This window comes from Adiantum capillus-veneris, chromosome 26, assembly GCF_014529385.1.
Source record: "Adiantum capillus-veneris isolate H3 chromosome 26, ASM1452938v2, whole genome shotgun sequence".
Classification (NCBI taxonomy): Eukaryota; Viridiplantae; Streptophyta; class Polypodiopsida; order Polypodiales; family Pteridaceae; genus Adiantum; species Adiantum capillus-veneris.
The window spans coordinates 37,651,608-37,671,007 of record NC_140956.1 but is presented as its reverse complement, the minus strand read 5'-3'; the positions used below and the strand labels follow the sequence as shown (position 1 = coordinate 37,671,007).

The following is a 19,400-nucleotide window of genomic DNA, read 5'->3' as shown; positions in this document are numbered from 1 at the left end:
GGACGCAACCTGCTTTGATACCAATTGTTGGAATTAGGGTTGCAGAGAGACACACACAACTTGGAGAAGACGAAGGAAGCTCAAGGCACACAATAGAGAGTGTATTACTTAGTGTGCAATGGAAAGATAGATAGCCCTAGAGTGATGGGCGTATATACAATGCACGGGGGAAAAAACCTCCTAAGGAGAGAAAAATGCCCGGACGGTCCTAGTGTGTTCACACACATCACTACCACATGTATATGGTAACAAATTACTCAAATCGAGTAGCCCTATGGAAAGGGAGAGTGTTTGGAATAGGAAGATAAGTAAGTAATCATGCTTACATGACTTAAACGATAATATGTCATCTCTGGGTCATTTTTAGGTTGTTTTGTTGTTGAATTTTTTTCTAAAACCTTTAACCGAATCTTAGTGGCTTGTAAATGTTCCTAGGCTTCTTTTATTCTTTGGGCCTTGGACGTATCAATTCCGCTTACTCCGCAGCTTGTTTTAGGTCAGATACGAACATTTTTTCTCTCTAGGCTAGAGAGAGAAAATTATTCATCGAGCATTAAATTTTCATTTTGATCACTTTAAAATATCAGTAAGTGATCAAAATGGAATTGTATTATTTTTTGAGTAATTTAAATTTGTCAAAATTTCAATTTGGTGACAATCTCACATGTTGTTGCCTTACAATGAGACCTAGTTTTGGGAGTTTAAACACCCAGAAAGCAGTTTCCATCGTAGGCATAAAGCCATATCTATGCATGTATCATCTCTCTAGAGCCTCTCCTCTTAATACTTAAGGCTCAAGGATGTAGGCATTGAGAGATAGAGCAATGCTTGTTCTTTAGCGATGACTAGGGTGCTTGATGGTCAAGCCCCTCCATAGTGCAGCCAAGCTAGGGGTGCACAACTCTCTCTCTCTCTCTCTCTCTCTCTCTCTCTCTCTCTCTCTCTCTCTCTCTCTCATGCTCTTACACGTGCGTGCGCGCGCACACACACACACATATCCTTGGCGTATCCATCACCCCTCTAATGCGTAGATCTCGCAAACTACCTTGCAGAAATGCCACCCGAAGTCTTCTGCTATGTGGCCTCTCTCTCTCTCTCTCTCACACACACACACACACACACACACACACACACACACACACACACCTAAGTGGCTAGACCACTACATCTATGTTTATTTGTTAGAGTGTCGACTACAAGCATCGTTGGGTTCATATGTGGTTGTCGTTCATGTGAACCCATACTCCCCCACAACTCACAGATACACACGTTCAAATGGCTGAGCTAATGTTTGTGGGTTTTGAAGTTGGGTTAGTGGTGCTTGGTGTAGCGTGGTGGGTGTGAACTCACCCCCGAGTAGCTGTGTATGAATTTAGTATTGCGGGAGCAACAAACACATGAGAAATTGCAGAGTGAGGACTACAGAATGGCAAAAGTATGGCTACCTCTTGATAAGAATAACAAGCATGCGTGGGCACGAACTGGCATATACATATAGTGAGCCATGGCAATGATCAGTAGCTGCCACCTTAGCAGAGCTGCAACCATGGCTTCCTCAAATTTTGAACTGTGTCTTTTCTTCCTCATAGGTTTTGGGTTCTCTGTTAGTCTGCGAGCTCTTGCACTGCCTGCGTTTTATCAACAACAGTCTTGCACACTCCTCCGTGAACATGGTCGCTTGCAACTGGAAAAGCCTCAAGAGATCATACGAATAGATCGTGGTAGCATTCGCGGTTGGCGCCCATCAGAGTCGGACATCCTGCAATGCACTCAGGTAGACATATGCGAGACAACACTCAAAGAGAATGGGCTTGCCATTCCCAAATACATCGACGCCCCATCAATTGCGTACATCATGCAAGGTCTGATACATCTATTCTATGTGGCGCCTCCATGGCAATGCCGCAAATAAATGTGACTAAAACTTTCTTCTTCTCTCTCTGTGCATGTAGGATGTGGCATGCTCGGTATTGCATATCCTTTCCAAGGAGACTTTCAACAGAAGTTCTATGTGCGGCGAGTTAGTGCAGGAGATGTTGTGGCTGTGCCGCAGGGTGTTGTAATCTGGCTGTACAATGATGGAAAGGAGGATCAACGCGTCATGTGTGTCGCAGATATCTCAAAAGCCACCAATCCAGGAGTATCGGTGAAGGTATGATGCACCGCATATTTGGCAGCTCTGTATTCATTGCTATGCATGGTTCTTTGGTTGCACTTGAGACGCGTCATTCTAGTCTGCTAAGTCATAATGCTCATGGCTTCAGCCCTTCTTCCTCTCTGGTGCAAAGAAGAGAGAGTTTAGTGGTGTATGGCATGGCTTCTCCGAGGACACCATAGCTCGAGCTTTAGATGTGGACAAATCGACTGTGCGCAAGCTCCTGACAAGCCAAAAGGAAGTGGTGATCACAAAGACCCGCCATAAAATCAAGTTGCCATTTCCGGAGGAGAGGCGACATCATGAGAATGGTGCAGGAGCTGAATTCACCTTCAGTACAAAATGCAGCAAGGCGGACTTAATGGTAAAACATGGTGGATGGCTGAGCATGGTGACACGAAACAAGTTGCCGGTGCTCGCGCATGTCGGTCTTAGCGCCGTACGAGTGAACCTAGAGCCGGTTGTTTCTCACGGACATTTGTTCCATGTTAAACAGAGTCCTTGATGCATTTTTAGTGAAATTGATGAATTGGCCTGTTTTGTATGTGATAGGAAGCAATGGCAGCTCCATTATGGTCATCTAATGCACATCAGATTGTCCGCATTCTACGGGGAAATGGGAGAATCGAAGTAGCTAGCAGCGACGGTGACCAGCTTCTACACACAGACTTGAAAGAAAATGATGTGATTGTTGTACCCAAGTTCTTCCCGTCCACGATTATAGCTGGTAACGATGGGCTGGACATAATCAAGATATTGACTTGCGATAAGTATGTCGAAATCCTCCAGCTGTCTTTACATCTGTGCATAAGGCTCTGTATTATGGTATTGAACGATTGAAATTTTTTGCAGTCCTGTTAAGTCATATTTTGCGGGAGCAAACTCGGTGTACAAGAGAATTCCGGCACAGGTAGTGGCCGAGGCCTTTGGTATTGAATTGGAGAAGGAGATGGACATCCGAAGGCGCCGTACGGAGCATGAAGTGATTTTGCCAGGGTGTAAACGGGGCAATAGGGAGCGCGACTCGAATGACTGCCATCAAAGCTGCACCCATCAAAGAAGAAAAGAGCTATGAAGACAGCCCTTCACTACTGCAAGCAGTCCTGTCTTGGGCAGATGAACACTTCAAATAGTTCAATGTCTCTTCGGGACAATGGTCTGTTGTCTTCAGTGAAAGCAATAAGTCCCAATGATAGTGGAGGAGCAACCTGTACTAAGATCTAAGAAAACATAAAAAGTTTCCACCTCTTTGTAATTAGAATGGCATTTTTCTTTCAATTAGGAGTTTGAGATGGTTGAGGTGCCAAGGTAGTTCGTCCTTTTAGTCCTTTTATGTGTTCATTCTTGTAGGCAAATTTCCAGGGAGTAGATTAAGGAAAGCAGTAAACAAAGTAGGTCTCGTGGAAAAGAGGTGATTAGCATAGAGTGGTTATGGCACATCATGAGCTTTTGTGAGGGAGGCACCGCATACCTAGCTAGGTACAATTGGGGGCAGGGGACCGCCGGCCCCCCAGCAATTTCTAAATTTCTTGTGTGGCTGCTCATAGCTTTACTAATCACTATACAGCTATCCATGAGAGGGTGGGTGAATTGTTTTTGGAGCCCTCATAGCTCCATTACTCTCCATAGTTTGCAGCACCGACAGGAGTCCTCGAAGCTTCGAGGATTGGAGCCCTCATGTTGGATCAATTACAACGTTATGAGGTACGATTGGGGGCAGGGGACCGCCGGACCCCCCAGCAATTTCTAAATTTCTTGTGTGGCTGCTCATAGCTTTACTAATCACTATACAGCTATCCATGAGAGGGTGGGTGAATTGTTTTTGGGCCCCTCATAGCTCCATTACTCTCCATAGTTTGCAGCACCGACAGGAGTCGTCGAAGCTTTGAGGATTGGAGCCCTCATGTTGGATCAATTACTCTCCATAATGTTGAGCACTTGTACCTCATGATTAAGTAAGCATGCTTGACATCTGACAGCTTAGTCTTCGACATCTCTTAACACTGCGGCTGCACAAATCTTGCCACAAATGATCTTTGAGATAGCACTTCTCTAAACGTACAATAACAAGCTTGAAATTAATTCCCCTTGTGATCAGAGTTGCAAGAGCGAAGACAAAACTATCCTAAAGCCCATGTGTGATCCAAAAACGTTCACAAACGTTCACACACCTGGCTTTTACGGTTGCTCTTCACAAGAAGATTTAGAAATTTCCTCATGTAGGAAAACGGAGTCTTTTGCAGTGTTTTTCATACAATGAGTAACATCACGAGCTTCTGCTTGAGAGGCACTACATACCTAGCTAGGTACGATTGGGGGCAGGGAACCACCGGCCCCCGTGGTATGCAGTGCCTCCCTCAGAGAAGCTCATGATGTTGAGGTAAGCAACAATGTGGGAACTATTGTGAGAATTAGTCCAAAACTTCTTGTGGTTGTTTCTGTACTACAAAAATCTTAAAACATTTGCCTCTTAATTTTAAATCAGGGGAGAGAATATTGGAGAAATTTCCTCAAACTTACTCAATTCACCTATAGAATATTCCTTTCAAGGTTTTCCAGTTTTTAAGACAATTGTTTTTAGCAATGGAGAAGCTTTGCATGTTGACCGCAAGCCACATAGCAATGACAATGTTAGGACAACTTACAAGGGTAGGCTAGGGGGGTCATGGCCAGCTAAGCATGAGAGTTTAGGGGTCTCCTACAGGTAGGCTACCTACTCAACTGAGCATGAGAGTTAAGGTAGGCTAGGAGACCCCTCAACTGTCATGTTGAGTTGGTCGTGCCCCCCTGGTCTTACCCTTGTCTAGACATGTGGAAATCATCCTTTCACTCATGATTCAAATACTCTTGTTGAGCCAGGAGTTGATGTCCTCAAGGACCGTTAGGCTTGTGTCACACGTTCGCCCACACAAAGCACAAGAAGCACTCAAAAGTGTTTGAATGAGAAGAAGACTGCTTCGAAGTCACTACATGGAGTGCATACCACTCTGACGAAGGTGATGGCAAAAAATACATTTATCAATCTTTGGTTGATATTTCAGACACGGTATGTAACTTGACGGTGAATATGGAAGACTTATAAAACACGGTGGAATCCGTGAAGGCCGATTTGGAGGCTAAAGCTGAGGAGTACACAACAACAACTCTGGTCAACCAAGCACTGATGAACTATCCAAAGAACCAAGAGCCAAATGAAGATGATGAAGCTGAAGAAGAAGACCAAGGTCCGGAGGATGGAGCTGGAGCGAGTGTCCATCACAATAATGATGATGATGATGATAATGATGAACAATCTCCACCTCCAGACTCAGCCACTAGTGAGCATCAATCTAGCACTACGATAGGGCCAGATAGCTGGGAGGATGAAGAGGCTGGCAATTAGCAACAGTAAGGAGATTAGAACCGTGATCAGATCAATAGCAAACCCAACAAGGCACACAACAATCTACTGCCGTGCATCAACCGCCACGATGCAATCATAGAGCAACAAAGGTTAGCAGAACAGAACATAGTTACAGGCAAAGAGATTGTGATTGAATCCAACTCAAATTGAGAGTCAATTCCACTGAGCTTATGGCACTTAGTAAGAAACTAAGAAAGCAAACGGCAACCCAAATCTAGGAGTTTCTCCATGATGAAACTGTACATTGATCTGGAGAGATTGCAAATGCTATTTGTCAGAGCAAGAAGGATGACCCAGGACTGGACCAGACTGTGTGTCAGTTACCACCTCACCCCGGTGGTGTCCCAAGTTCTGGACTGCATATCAAAATGGCTCTTGACCAATGACGATATTATTGTAAACCCACATATTAAAGATCCATCCACGATCAACCTTAGGAGTTTGGGATTACATCTAGATATGCTACTGAAAGACAAGCCTACCTACAGGTGTGTGAAAGATATCAAGACACAGATAAAGGATGTGTTGGTCAAATTTTAAATTGCTAGAGGAGTTCTTGATCAGAAGGTAAAGATGATGTTGGAATGCAATGCTACCAGTAGCAGTAGCAGAGGGCCAAAGACCAGGATGTCCCTTAGAGAGCATGAAATGAACATGAGTCTTTTCCATCTAGTTAGAATCACTAGGAAGATACGCGGAAGGAGAATCAGATTGTGATGAATTTTATAGAATATGTTCCAGATTCTCCAATCTTAGTGTATGCACTACATACGAAAGAAGCAGAGTTACCTCGATTCTTCCCAGCTCTATACCCAAAGTGCACTGAGCATGTTGATTAGCAATGAATGTTAAGATACTTGATGGCCCGAAGAATGTTGTGGATGAAGCTTCAGAGAAGGATCATGTGGAATCAAAGGCAGCCACTTCGTGAAGGATGGCTTCACATAGCCTCCTTTTGTCAGAAGCTTGCCAGAGCCAGATTGACTAGAGGTCGATGAACGTGTATGATGCTAACACAAAGACTTGGAATGCTTTAACTCCATATGAAATGGAAATGAATACCGCACGCAAAGAGCAGCAGCTAGAGCAAGAAGCTCCATATCGTCTTATTCAAAAGCAGAATGTTGGGTCGAGTACCCCAACAAATTCCAATGGTCCACTAAGGATACTCTAGAAGCCTCCAAAGAAGAAGTCTCCAAATAAACAAAAGACAATTAGGTGAACTGAGAATGCTTAATCTGAGGACTAGCTGAAATTGTGGAAGTAGAAAAGGGGAAGAAAATGTAGATGGTGGGAATAGCCTCTAGATGAGAATTCAGACCAGCGATTGATTTGGAAATTACCGAGCCCAGTTACTAGTTACTAATGACAATTAGTCAAAGACCCAATTTGACAACTATAAATAGGACGCACTATTTATTTTATGGGTTATCTTTCATATACCTTGTTGTACTTGTAATACCTTGTTACACTTATTCAATATCACAGAGTCTAGTCTTGGAAGCTCATTAAGCTCTTGTACTTTTGTACTTCTTGTCAATAAGCCTATAGTCGACTTTGGCTTATACTGTTGTATTCTAGTATACTGATTTGAATATATTTTAATTCCAATTTCCTTTTAGTTCTACTCTCTCATTTCATTTCAGTGAGTGTGTTCTGATCTTTAAAGTCTCTCTCTGATTTTGATTATATGGTCTGAACTAACTCCAGCTTGAACCAACCTGAAATAGTTGTCACAAGTGACGAGGTAGTTCCAAGGGGAATGAGAAGGAGTTGACTACTATATTCTTCCATGCACAAAGGAAAATCTTGCTTCAAGAGTCCACTATGGATGATTATGGTGAGCTGTATGATGCTCATAGTATGGTTGTTTTAGGCTACCACTCCGATCTCAGCAGGGATCCAAAGGAGGGAAAATACGGATCCAAAGGGATAAGTCTACAAAAGAGCAATGTGCATCAATGGAGCTTAAAAGACCTAAGGTTCAGCTCCATTAAGACTTCCATAGGGTAATGTTTCAAAAATTAATCAAAAGTCTTTTGGCCAAAAGTGGAAAAATTGAAGACTAAAAGTCTTCCCACATCCCTAGGAAGGAGGGGGCAAGCCCTAAAGGTAGAGGAAGAGAGAGAAACACACACACACACTCCCAAGCTCTCCAAAGGGAATAATGGACACATGGCAGGCTCCTAGCCCAGATGCCCCCAATCTCCCCTCAAATCCTATTGGATGTCCATAGAGGTGGACCAATGAGAATTAGGCTAGAGTAAAATTAGTTTAATCAATTTAAAAATTCTTGATAAAGCTAATAGAAATTAAGCTCCCTAGAAGACTATTGGACAGTCTACCAAGGGGTCCAATGAGCATCTAGCAGCGCAATGGCTTGCTTGATTCCTATTGGCCAGAAGACTAAAAGGTCCAATGAGAGTTTAAACAAATTATTCTAATTACCTAAAGCTCTCACAAAAGGAGAAAGGGGGACACTTGTCACAAGGCTATCAACTATGATTCTTAATTGTTATTGGATAAGCTTTGCAGGAGCCAATGGGAAGCCAACAAGAGCATTTGGGAAGAGGGGTCGACCAAGAAGAGAGAGAGGTTGGCTTTTTACACTAGCCAATTTTGCTACACACACACAAATCATGTGTTGAGGAAGAACTCCATCTCTTCTCCGAGCATTGAGAAGTAGAGGCCTACACCAACAACTCTTGCCTATGGAATGCAAATCCAACCTAGATCCAAGCTCCGATGGCATGCACATCTCCTCTACCATGCTAATCACTAAGCTAAGCTATGCTATTAGAGTGATTATGTGAGGAGAATACTTATTTCTCATAAGATACATCTTATTTCTCTCAATATTTAGTCATTCCCTGCTAGCTCTCACCATCTTTGAAGGTATGTGAGGTCTTGGGACTAAGGCTAGGCCCACTTGGTGTGTATTTCGAACATAATTTGGTGCACAAAGCTTCCATCTTCATTACACCAACGAGTTTTACCAAGGAACACAAAAATTGTATTGTACAAAAGTCTCCCTTGATGGGAGAAGCTATAACACAAAGCCTTTTTGGAGGGGGGACCGGCTCCATGTAAATCCGGTCCTCAACTGTTGTCAATTATTCTATTTCTCTCTCTTTTAAAAAATTATCTATGTCAAACTAGCTAGATGTAATTGCTATGTTGTTTGATAAAAAACCAATATAAATTAAGCTCCCTAGAAGACTATTGGACAGTCTACCAAAGGGATCCAATGAGCATCCAACAGCTCAATGGCTTGCTTGATTCCTATTGGCTAGAAGACTAAAAGGTCCAATGAGAGTTTAAATAAATTATTTTAATTACCTAATGCTCTCACAAAAGAAGAAAGGGAGACACTTGTCACAAGGCTATCAAATATGCTTCTTAATTGTTATTGGATAAGCTGATCTGCAAGAGCCAATAGAAAGACAGCAAGAGCATTCGAGAAGAGGGGTCGACCAAGCTCTCCGACAAACAAATGAGGTGGGCAAATTTCCTTTTTCAATTTCATTTTCATATTGCTCACATTGCTAGCAAACATAATCAAGTAGCCGATGCACTCTCAAGATGGCCGAGAGTGAATGCAGTTTCTATTGCAGCTCACAATGATCTATCTTCTATGATAGATGAGTACACTATTGATCCCAATTTTAGAGATGTGATTTCAGCTCTTGCACTGGTTCAGAGATGGACAATAGTAGATAGGTTCAACAAACAAGGTCATTTTATACCTGTCAAAAATACTATCAAAGTCCATCAAATGGCAACCCTCTTCATATCACAAATCTGTAAGTACCATGGCTTGCCAATGTCCATAGTGTCGGATAGAGATCCTAGAATGACTAGTAATTTTTGGAAGGGTCTCTTTAAGAATTTAGGGACAAGGCTAAACTTCTCTTTGGCCTATCACCCGCAAACGGATGTCCAAAGTGAAATAGCTAACCTAACAATTCTTGATCTACTAAAATCCTATGTAACGGAAGTAGATCAAAGGTCCCAATGGGAGAAGTATTTACCCTTAGTGGAGTATGACTACAATAATACTGTACATACCTCAATGGGAAAAGCACCCTTCGAGGTAATTGAGGGAAGATCTAAAAGTCCCCTGCTACTAAAGGTAAACAGGAAGATCTTCGCCGCAGATAAGTATAGCCGAGACCTACAAGAATCTTTCCAAAAGATTAAGGATGCTCTCGCTATCTCAATTTCAAGAGAGAGGTAAATTCATAATAACTATTATCTAATTCTCCTAAATGATTTTCTCATGTTAAACTAATCATTTAATATGGGAAAGTACCAGGGGAGATGTTGGGTGAAGAGGGGGGAGATCGACCGCTTATAATATTCAACACAAGCTTTCAAGCCATCACCATCAAACTGTCCACCTCTTCTTCCAATTTCCAAGCACACACACTCACCTAGACTATGACACACACACACACACACACACACAGTAAACATAGAATTGACATAGACAAGCTTGTAAGGGGATGTAAGAGATATGTAAGAGATGTAGACTAGATTAGAGAGTACACAACAAATTAACCATAGCTTAAGAGAGTAGAGAAGAGAATCTGCAAGAGAAAGGCCTAAATCTAGCCCCAAACTCCACGGCACCTCTCTTGTGGAGTTGGTATTTAATATATTATTTTGAGTTTAAGGTGCCAAAAATTGAGGCCCCTCTTTTACAACCACTTTACTTTTGCAAACGAGTGAAGCTCATTAGTTCTTGCATGACCCATAAGGGGAGTTCCCACTACAACTATTTACAGAGCCATAGTGGCTTATTGAAATGATGTTCTAAGATACTGTGCAAATATAAAGTGGCCAAGAGTAGTTGCCGTCGCCTCTTCGTCAACTCCCTGCATTCCACTCTACAAAATCATCATCAACTCAATTAGTAAAATAAATAGACAGTACATAATTAACCATTACGCCCAGCTATCCCAATTGCAGCTAACCACTACAACAGGAGGGTGCCCAGTCTCGTAACATCCCTCCCACTAGGGATAGCAACTTTCCTCAGTTGCTCAATAGAGAAATCAACTGGACCATGAGTGATGGAAAGTGTGGAGAAGGTCGGGAAAGTTGCGAAAAAACTTTTCAGGCATCCATTTGGTATCCTCTCTAGGGTGGCCCTTGAAAGTCAAAAGGTAACGGTTATAAACCATTCCAGTGTGTGTAGTGGTGGTCTCATGGTCAACTATTTTGTCAGGGATGAGTTGCTCTTCTTGGTCTACAAGTGAAGGTGGGTCTTCATAAATGTGGTGTGTAGGTAGGGGTCCTCGGAATGGGCGTAAAAGACTAATGTGAAAGGCATTGTGAATGTGCCAATGTGCAGGAAGGTCTAAACGAAAAAAAACATCGTTAATGACAGCTGAAATTTTGAAAGGTCCATAAAAACGAGGAGCAAGCTTAACAAAGACATTAGTAACAACACTTTTGATCCTTCGTTTTTCAATGCGAAGTAAAACATGATCACCTTCTGTGAATTGGTGTGCCTTGCGGTGCTTGTTACCATGCTTGGTGTAAAGTTCTTGTGAGTGTTTAATGGCAGAATGCACACTTGCATAAATATCATGAAAGTCAGTAGTGAAATCATCAGCGACAGACACAACATTAGAAAGACGTGAAGCAGGAGTATGAAGTGAGTGACCATATACAATTTCAAAGGGAGATTTACCCGTGGTAGTTTGAGTGGTGTTGTTGTATGCAAATTGCAAAATATGTAGGTAGTCATCCCATTTCTTAGGTTGAGAGGAAACATAAGCCTTCAACAAGTCAATAATAGTGCGGTTGGTGACTTCGGTTTGACCATTAGATTCAGGATGAAATGCAGAAGTGAAGTCAAGTGTAGTGCCAAGATTTTCAAATACAGTAGTCCAAAAAGCACTACAAAATTTTGAGTCTCGATTAGAAATAATCACTTTAGGCAAACCATGATGTGGAAAAACAGTCTTTAGAAACAAAAGTGCAGCTTGATGTGCTGTGAGTGTTTTCTTACATGGAACAAAGTACGCTTGTTTAGAGAAATGATCAATAATAGTCCATATCATGTCATGTTCGCGTGTTGTGAGTGGGAACCCAGTAACAAAATCCATGGAAATATGTTACCAAGGTCTTTCAGGAATGGGGAGAGGGTGTAAAAGTCCCAATTTCTTATCGGTAGCTGCTTTGATTTTTTGACAAATCAAACAAGTTGACACATACTGTTTAACATCCATTCTCATATTAGGCCAATAGAAATCACGACATAAATTTTGAAAAGTGGCAGCAAATCCTCTATGTCCAGCATAAGGTGGTTTGTGCAATTCGTCAATAATTAATGTACGAAAAGGTTTAGTCACACACAATTTTTGTTTGAAATAAAGGAAGTTTTCTTGAATAGTGTATTCGAGGAATGTGTGTACAGAATTATCAAGCATGTGCAACCATGTCGTTTTGAAGGCATCATCATATGCATAAGTGTCAGGAGTCGTGTCAAAGGAAGTTCTTGTAATGGTTGATAGATGATTAAGTGAGGGTCTTCTACTCAAAGCATCAGCTACAACGTTTTCTTTACCAGGTTGGTATTGAATGTTGGGCTGGAAACTTTGAATAAAAGCGGCCCACTTAATATGTCTATCATCTATTAAGGGCTGAGAAAGTAAATATTTGATACTTTGTTGATCAGTTTTAATGATCAAGTCAGTACCCATTACATAGTGTTTCCAAATTTTCAATGCATGTACCACAGCAGTCAACTCTTTATCATAAGTACTGAACTTTGTTTCAGATGGTTTGAATTTACGACTTTTGAAAGCAATGGGATGGTTATCTTGCATAAGGACTGCACCGATACCTTTCCCACTAGCATCCGTGACTACCACAAAGAATGGTCTTTCAAAGTCAGGCAATTGCAATACAGGTGCATTAGTCAAAGCATGTTTAAGTGCATTAAATGAGCTTTCTTGCAAATCAGTCCATTCATAAGGCGTGTTTTTCTTCAACAAGAGAGTCAAATAATGTGCTTTGTAAGCAAAATTACGAACAAATTTCCTGTAATAGCTGCAAAGACCAATAAAAGATCGTAGCTCATGCAAGTTTTTGGGTCTAGGCCAGGATTGAGTGGCTTCAATTTTCTTTGGATCGACATGTATTCCCTTACCCGATACAATATGTCCCAAATATTCAATTTTAGATTGGAAAAATGAACTCTTGTCAGGATTCAAATACAAGTGATTTTGTGCAAGCAGATCAAATACACTTGTTAAATGTTGCTTATGCTCTTCTTCAGATTTACTGAATACCAAAATGTCATCAAAAAATACAATCACAAAATCTTGATGGTCAATGAAAATGCGATTCATCATGCGTGTGAATGTAGCTGGTGCGTTTGTCAAACCAAATGGCATCACAAGAAATTCATAGTGCCCAATTTGTGTTCTGAAAGCAGTTTTGTAGACATCATGTTCAAACATTTTGACTTGGTGATAGCCTGATTTAAGGTCAATTTTGCTAAAGATGTGTGCGCCTTTCAGTTTGTCAAGTAGATCATCCACTCTAGGAATAGGAAATCTATTCTTAATGGTGATCTTGTTTAAAGCCCTGTAGTCGATACACCTACGAAAGGTTCCATTTTTCTTCTTGACAAGAAGTACTGGAGCTCCGTATGGTGAACTACTAGGTTGGATTAGGCCTTGGTCAAGTAAATCAGTGATTTGAGTTTGTATTTCCCTGTGTGCCGTAGGATTTACACGATAAGGTGCTCTACAAGGAGGTTCACTACCCGGTATGATGTCAATTTTGTGGTCTTCGGGGCGTGATGGTGGAATTCCAGGTGGCAGATCATGCATGAAACAATCTTTAAATTGTGAGAGAAATTCATCGTGTGTGGAATTACGTGAAGTTTCAGTTTCAGCAGAAATTTGATTTACCAAGACTAGATATGTTTTCCCCTGTTGTCGAGTTGCTCGTTTGGCTTGAGTGTGAGAGAGGAGTGGAAATTTTTGTTGTGCCAGTGTTGCTTGGATGGAGAAAGTTTTATTATTATGAGTGAGAGACATTGTACGTGTTTTATAATTAATCAACGGGTCAAATTCGTGACAAAATGGCATTCCCAAAATCATATCGAGTCCATGCAATGGTGCTACCAAAAATGTACGTGCTTGTGTGAATTCACCAATGCAAACTTCAACAGTGACTTGAGTTTTACAATTAAAACGTTGATTATTAAAAACAGTTTTGACCTTATGAGGTGATGAAATTTCAGAGAGTGATAGCTGTTGTGCCAACCGTGTGGAAATGAAATCATGGCTACTACCATCATCTAGCAGAATGGTGACATTTTCACCCTTAACATTGCCTTGCACTTTAAACAAAGTGTGAGGAGATATAGTAGTACCTGAGGATGGGTTGTCATCGTTATCATAATCAGGATCATATCCCTCACCGTAGTTAACTTCCACTTCATTGTCATCGGGTATATCATCTTCGATGAGGTTAAGAGTAGCTCCGTTGGGGCGGTTGTTGTTGAAGGGTTTCTGATTTGAATTCCTGTTGACTCCATTTGAATGGCCATTGGATTGACCATTGCCCTTAGCATGACCATTTGGGTACTTATCTACATAGTGACCATACTGAAAGCATTTAAAACACTTCACTTTTTTGTTACCATTAGAAGTTGGAGGAGAATGTTGGTTGAAAGAATTTTGGTTGCCTCGTTGCTGGGTGTTGTTGTTGTTGTTGCTCGTATGAGGTTGAGCAGTGGTAGGAGGATTGTCAAATCTTCATCTTTTGAAAAAGGTACGGCTTTGGTGTTTACTTCTGTCAAAGTTAGGAGAAAAAGGAGGTCTCTTGTTGCGGTTAGTGTTAGCAAGTTGATCAGTGTGAGAGGAATGTCCACCTTTCTTCTTTTCTGCGTTGAGAGCCAAGTTAATGGCCTTTGACAGAGAATCTGGTTCGAACATATCTACCTCAGCACTAATTTGTAGTGCCAAGCTTGATATATACTTTCGCTTCAATTTCCTGCGACTAACATGTTCAATAGCTTGCAATTGAATTAGACAATTCCAAAAACGGTTAGTGTAACCCTGTACATCTTTATTTCTACCCTGTTGAATTAAATCCCATTGACGTCGTGCTTTAGCTTTGTACTGTGTGGGCAAAAATTGGGGCAAAAACACTTTTTTAAATGCATTCCATGTGCGTGGTCTTCTTCCATGTTGTTTGGTGGCGTTCCACCACAATGCAGCGCTGCTAATGAGATGATTGGATGCACATTTTACCATTTCACGCTCGGGAAAGTCTTCATCATGAAAGTAGTCATCTAACTGACTAACCCATACTAGAACCGTGCTAGCATCTTTAGTGCCATCAAAATATTTGAAAGTAAAGGCTTTTCTGCTAATTTTGTTTTTCTTGGGTGCCGGTGCAGATTCGGTGCGTGCAGAATGCAATAATTTATCTTCAAGTTCTTGCCTTCGCATGCGTTCATATGTGAGTCACTCCTGCAAATTTTGAAGTTGCTCTGCAATCGTGGGTGCATGAGGAAGATGTGCCATGATGGCGTGCTTTTCTTTTTCTTTTCTTTTTTTCTTTTTTGCTTTTTAAAAAAAAATTTAAAATAAATAATTAAATGGTAATGATTAAAAAGGCTATTTGGTGATATTCACAGATGCAATATGCGGAATAAAATAAAATAAGTAACAGAAATGTAATGTACTTAGCTAGAAAAGAGCGGTGGCGTCCAGTCCAAAATGGCGATGCGCTAGGAAATTGCCAGAGAGTAGATAGTCCGACGGTGCATCGGCTAGCCGGTTGAATTTTTGTAATGCTCGACCTCCCGTATCCTCAAAAGAGAATGGTACTTTGAGCTTTTCACTGTAAACTGTGGTTCGTAAAATCGGCTATCGTTAATGAGAGCATGATTCTGAAAATTATCATAACAAAATCCGAACCACCAATTGGATTCCGATACAGTTGACGAGGAATGGACATCCCATATTTTTCCTTTGAACAGCAAGAGAAAGTGCTTGTGTGGCCGAAGGAGTCGGTGGCTTGAAGTCTTTTAATAATTCGATTGGCGAAAATTGACCAATAAAATTGGAGTTGGAAGAAGAGGGGTTTTTGCTTAATTAGGTTGGCTGGCCAATGTAAATGGCCAAAGTTACAAATTGTGCAGTGGGCGGCCGGCCAACTTTTTAATCCTCCACCTTTGGTTTGAAAAAAAAAGGTGTGGACATGCTTTTAATAGCCTGCATGGCGAATTTGAAAGCTGCAGGCAGCGCGCTAGAGGGGGTTTGGCTCAGAACGCCGTGCAGGGAAAGCTTCGGACCGCGAGGAGGTGAGGGCTTTTACCCGGCAGGTCTAGGCGACCACATCGATGGCAGCTACAGGTAGTTTCATGCAGGTCGTCGTCACGAGCTGGAGGTCCTTCCCACGGACGGAAACTTCAAGCTAACTTGCTGCTAGGCAACCCTTCCCACAACAGAATTGAACTGGTGGATTTTGAGGATGAGGAAGTTCAAGGCAAGGCAAATTACCAAGCTTGGAAATTGCCAATTGTTCGAAGCCAAAACCCGTCCGATTCTCCAAGCTTTTTACCTTCTTCTTGCGGATTTCTTTTTACCCAATTCACTTCTCTTTCAAAGTCGTAATTGAAGCTTCTTGATTACTTTCAATTCCGAATAGGTTCACCTTCTTGTCCGTATCTTCAAATATACTCAAGATTAGCTAATGCTTGAATTTAGATGTGGAACATACCCGTTCTTGATCGTCCTGAAGTGGAAACTAGAAGCCGGTTGCCAATGAGTTACCGATTGGCCGACAATTGATGCCCAAGCAAAATTTCTTTTGCAAATTCGATCACTTAGTTTTGGAATTGCCACAAATCCTTGAATCTTTGAATTGCAAGGTTGATGAATTGCAATTGAAATTTTGTCGATTAGAGAAACTCCTTCTTAGAACGGAAATCTGGTGCCGATTAATCCTCGAACCTGGGGCTCTGATACCACTGTTGGGTGAAGAGGGGGGAGATCGACCGCTTATAATATTCAACACAATCTTTCAAGCCATCACCATCAAACTGCCCACCTCTTCTTCCAATTTCCAAGCACACACACTCACCTAGACTATGACACACACACACACACACACACACACAATAAACATAGAATTGACATAGACAAGCTTGTAAGGGGATGTAAGAGATATGTAAGAGATGTAGACTAGATTAGAGAGTACGCAACAAATTAACCATAGCTTAAGAGAGTAGAGAAGAGAATCTGCAAGAGAAAGGCCTAAATCTAGCCCCGAACTCCACGGCACCTCTCTTGTGGAGTTGGTATTTAATATATTATTTTGAGTTTAAGGTGCCAAAAATTGAGGCCCCTCTTTTACAATCACTTTACTTTTGCAAATGAGTGAAGCTCATTAGTTCTTGCATGACCCATAAAGGGAGTTCCCACTACAACTATTTACAGAGCCATAGTGGCTTATTGAAATGATGTTCTAAGATACTGTGCAAATATAAAGTGGCCAAGAGTAGTTGCCGTCGCCTCTTCATCAACTCCCCGCATTCCACTCTACAAAATCATCATCAACTCAATTAGTAAAATAAATAGACAGTACATAATTAACCATTACGTCTAGCTATCCCAATTGCAGCTAACCACTACAACACGAGGGTGCCCAATCTCGTAACAGGAGAAAACACTAGAATATTGGTTAAGCTGACAGAGCAGTCTGAGTAGGGATCCAAAGGGGGGGCCATTTGCAAAAGAGAAATGTGCAACAATGGGCTTCAAAAACCCTAAGGTTCAGCCCATTAAGTCTTCCAAAATGCTAAGGTTCCAAAATTCAAAGGTTAGGTCTAATGATCAAAACCTGGGGAATATTGGATGCTTGTGGAAAGACTCAAAAGTCTTCCACATCCCTATCTTGGAGGGGGCAATCGCTTTTAGTAGTGGATGAGAGAGAAACACACACACACACACACACACACTCTCTCTCTAGCAAGCTCCCTTTACACAAAGGGAATAGGGGACACATGTTAGCTCCCTAGCCCAATTTCCCCCAAGGTGCATTCAAATCCTATTGGATGGCCCCATAGAGGTGGACCAATGGAAATTAGGCTAGAGTATATTTAGTTTAATTCATTTAAAGACACTTGATAAAAGAAGCAATAGAGATTAAGCTCTCTAGAAGACTATTGGACAGTCTCCCAAGGGGTCCAATGAGGATTGAACAGCCCAATTGCTTGTCTGATTTTTATTGGCCAGAAGACTAAAGAGTCCAATGAGAGTTTAATTGCATCAATTAAATACCTAAAGCTCTCACAAAAGGAGAAAGGGTGACACATGTCACAAGGCTATCACTTATGCTTCTTAATTATCATTGGCTAAGCTTTGCCAGCATGAGTAAAAATCAAGAGGGGTCGACCAAGAGAGAGAGAGAGAGAGAGAGAGAGAGAGAGAGAGAGAGAGAGAGGAGGGGGCTGATTTTGGCAAGGCATTATCACACACACACACACACACACACTCACATAATCTCATGGGTGAAGCAAAGAAGACTCTCTCTCCTTCTCAAGATTTAATGGAAAGCTCATCATCTACTCCAAGCTTGTGAGAAGGGAGGCCTACACCAACAACTCTTGGCTTTGTGATGCAAATCCAACCAAGATCCAAGCTGCAATGCATGCCCTCGTCTCCTCTACCATGCTATTTACCAAGCTATGCTAAGCTTTTATGAGTGATTATGTGAGGAGATATACTTCTTTCTTGTAAGAATACTCCTTCTTCCTCTCAATCTACTCTCATACCCCGCTAACTCTCACCATTTTCGAAGGTGTGTGAGGTCTTGGGTCTGAGATCGTGAGGGATTGATGTTGTGTTTTATAAGTGTGAGATTGGTGCTTGAAGCTTCCATCTTCATTGCACCAACAAGTTATTGAAGGAACACAAAGTATTGCATTGTAAAATGTCTACCTTGATGGCGGAAAACCTATAATACAAAGCCTTTTGAACGGGGGACCGGCTCCATGTAAATTTGTCCTCAATTGTTTTCAATAGCTTAATTTTTCTCTCTTTTTGAAGTATTGTTCATGCCTATCTAACTAGGTGTTATGCTTTTTGTTGCTTTCTCCATCCAAGCACTCTTGCTATGCTTATTAGGAATATATTCTAATGAAATTCTCACTATGTCTATGCTATTTTCCGCTACACACAAGTTACTAGGCCATTAAATGTTACACATCCTCTCAAAACACTGCCTTGGCATTGCTTTGTGACTTTGGCAATACTTGGAAATGTGATGAGAATTGATAAAAATTTATGTATTATAACTGATAGGTGGAAAAAGAATATTGAACTATAGACTATGAGAAAGGGAATTTATTATTTATATTGAAGGAATCTTATTTACTCTTTATATTTGATTCCATATGAAGAGACCATTCCAACAAAGAGGTAGAAGTAGAGTGTTAGGTGCAACGGAATGAAAGTTGTATTTTCTCAAGATTAGTGATCTTTATTGCTCAAGGTTCCTTTTAGTTCTTTAGGGAAAGAGAGAGCTTTCCGTCGTATGGAGAGTGCTATGATCACGAACAAAGTGAGTGGATTGTGCGTGCAAGTGAATGAGACTCAGAGAAGGAGAGAGAAGAGATACGACACCCGAGAGGTTGTAAAACCCTCCTCCGAAGGCCCCACTCTGGTCGGCGAGAGTGGTCTACTTTGATTGCACAAACGTGTACAATGCTTATGCAATGGATTGATGGAATGGGACTATGCCGATGATGACGACGACGACTTGATGGCTAAAATCTGAGATCTTCTAATTGCTGAATTTCGG

At 41.4% G+C, this 19,400-nt stretch overlaps 1 protein-coding gene across 1 annotated transcript; it reads left to right on the top strand.

Moving 5' to 3' along the window:
• The first annotated feature begins 1,413 nt into the window (after positions 1 to 1,413).
• Positions 1,414 to 3,433, top strand: LOC147423278 (11S globulin seed storage protein 2-like). Its single transcript, XM_086502179.1, has 5 exons — positions 1,414 to 1,862; positions 1,953 to 2,152; positions 2,265 to 2,615; positions 2,708 to 2,925; positions 3,008 to 3,433. The coding sequence occupies exons 1-5, from the start codon at positions 1,505 to 1,507 to the stop codon at positions 3,228 to 3,230; spliced, it is 1,350 nt and encodes a 449-aa protein (XP_086358305.1). The 5' UTR covers positions 1,414 to 1,504; the 3' UTR covers positions 3,231 to 3,433.
• Positions 3,434 to 19,400: the final 15,967 nt, after the last annotated feature.

Excerpts from the sequence above, each read along its gene's own strand:
- LOC147423278 (XM_086502179.1), top strand. The coding sequence starts at position 1,505 with ATGGCAATGATCAGTAGCTGCCACCTTAGCAGAGCTGCAACCATGGCT. Across the intron at positions 2,153-2,264 it reads ATCCAGGAGTATCGGTGAAG|CCCTTCTTCCTCTCTGGTGC; the intron begins GTATGATGCACC and ends TCATGGCTTCAG. Across the intron at positions 2,616-2,707 it reads TACGAGTGAACCTAGAGCCG|GAAGCAATGGCAGCTCCATT; the intron begins GTTGTTTCTCAC and ends TGTATGTGATAG.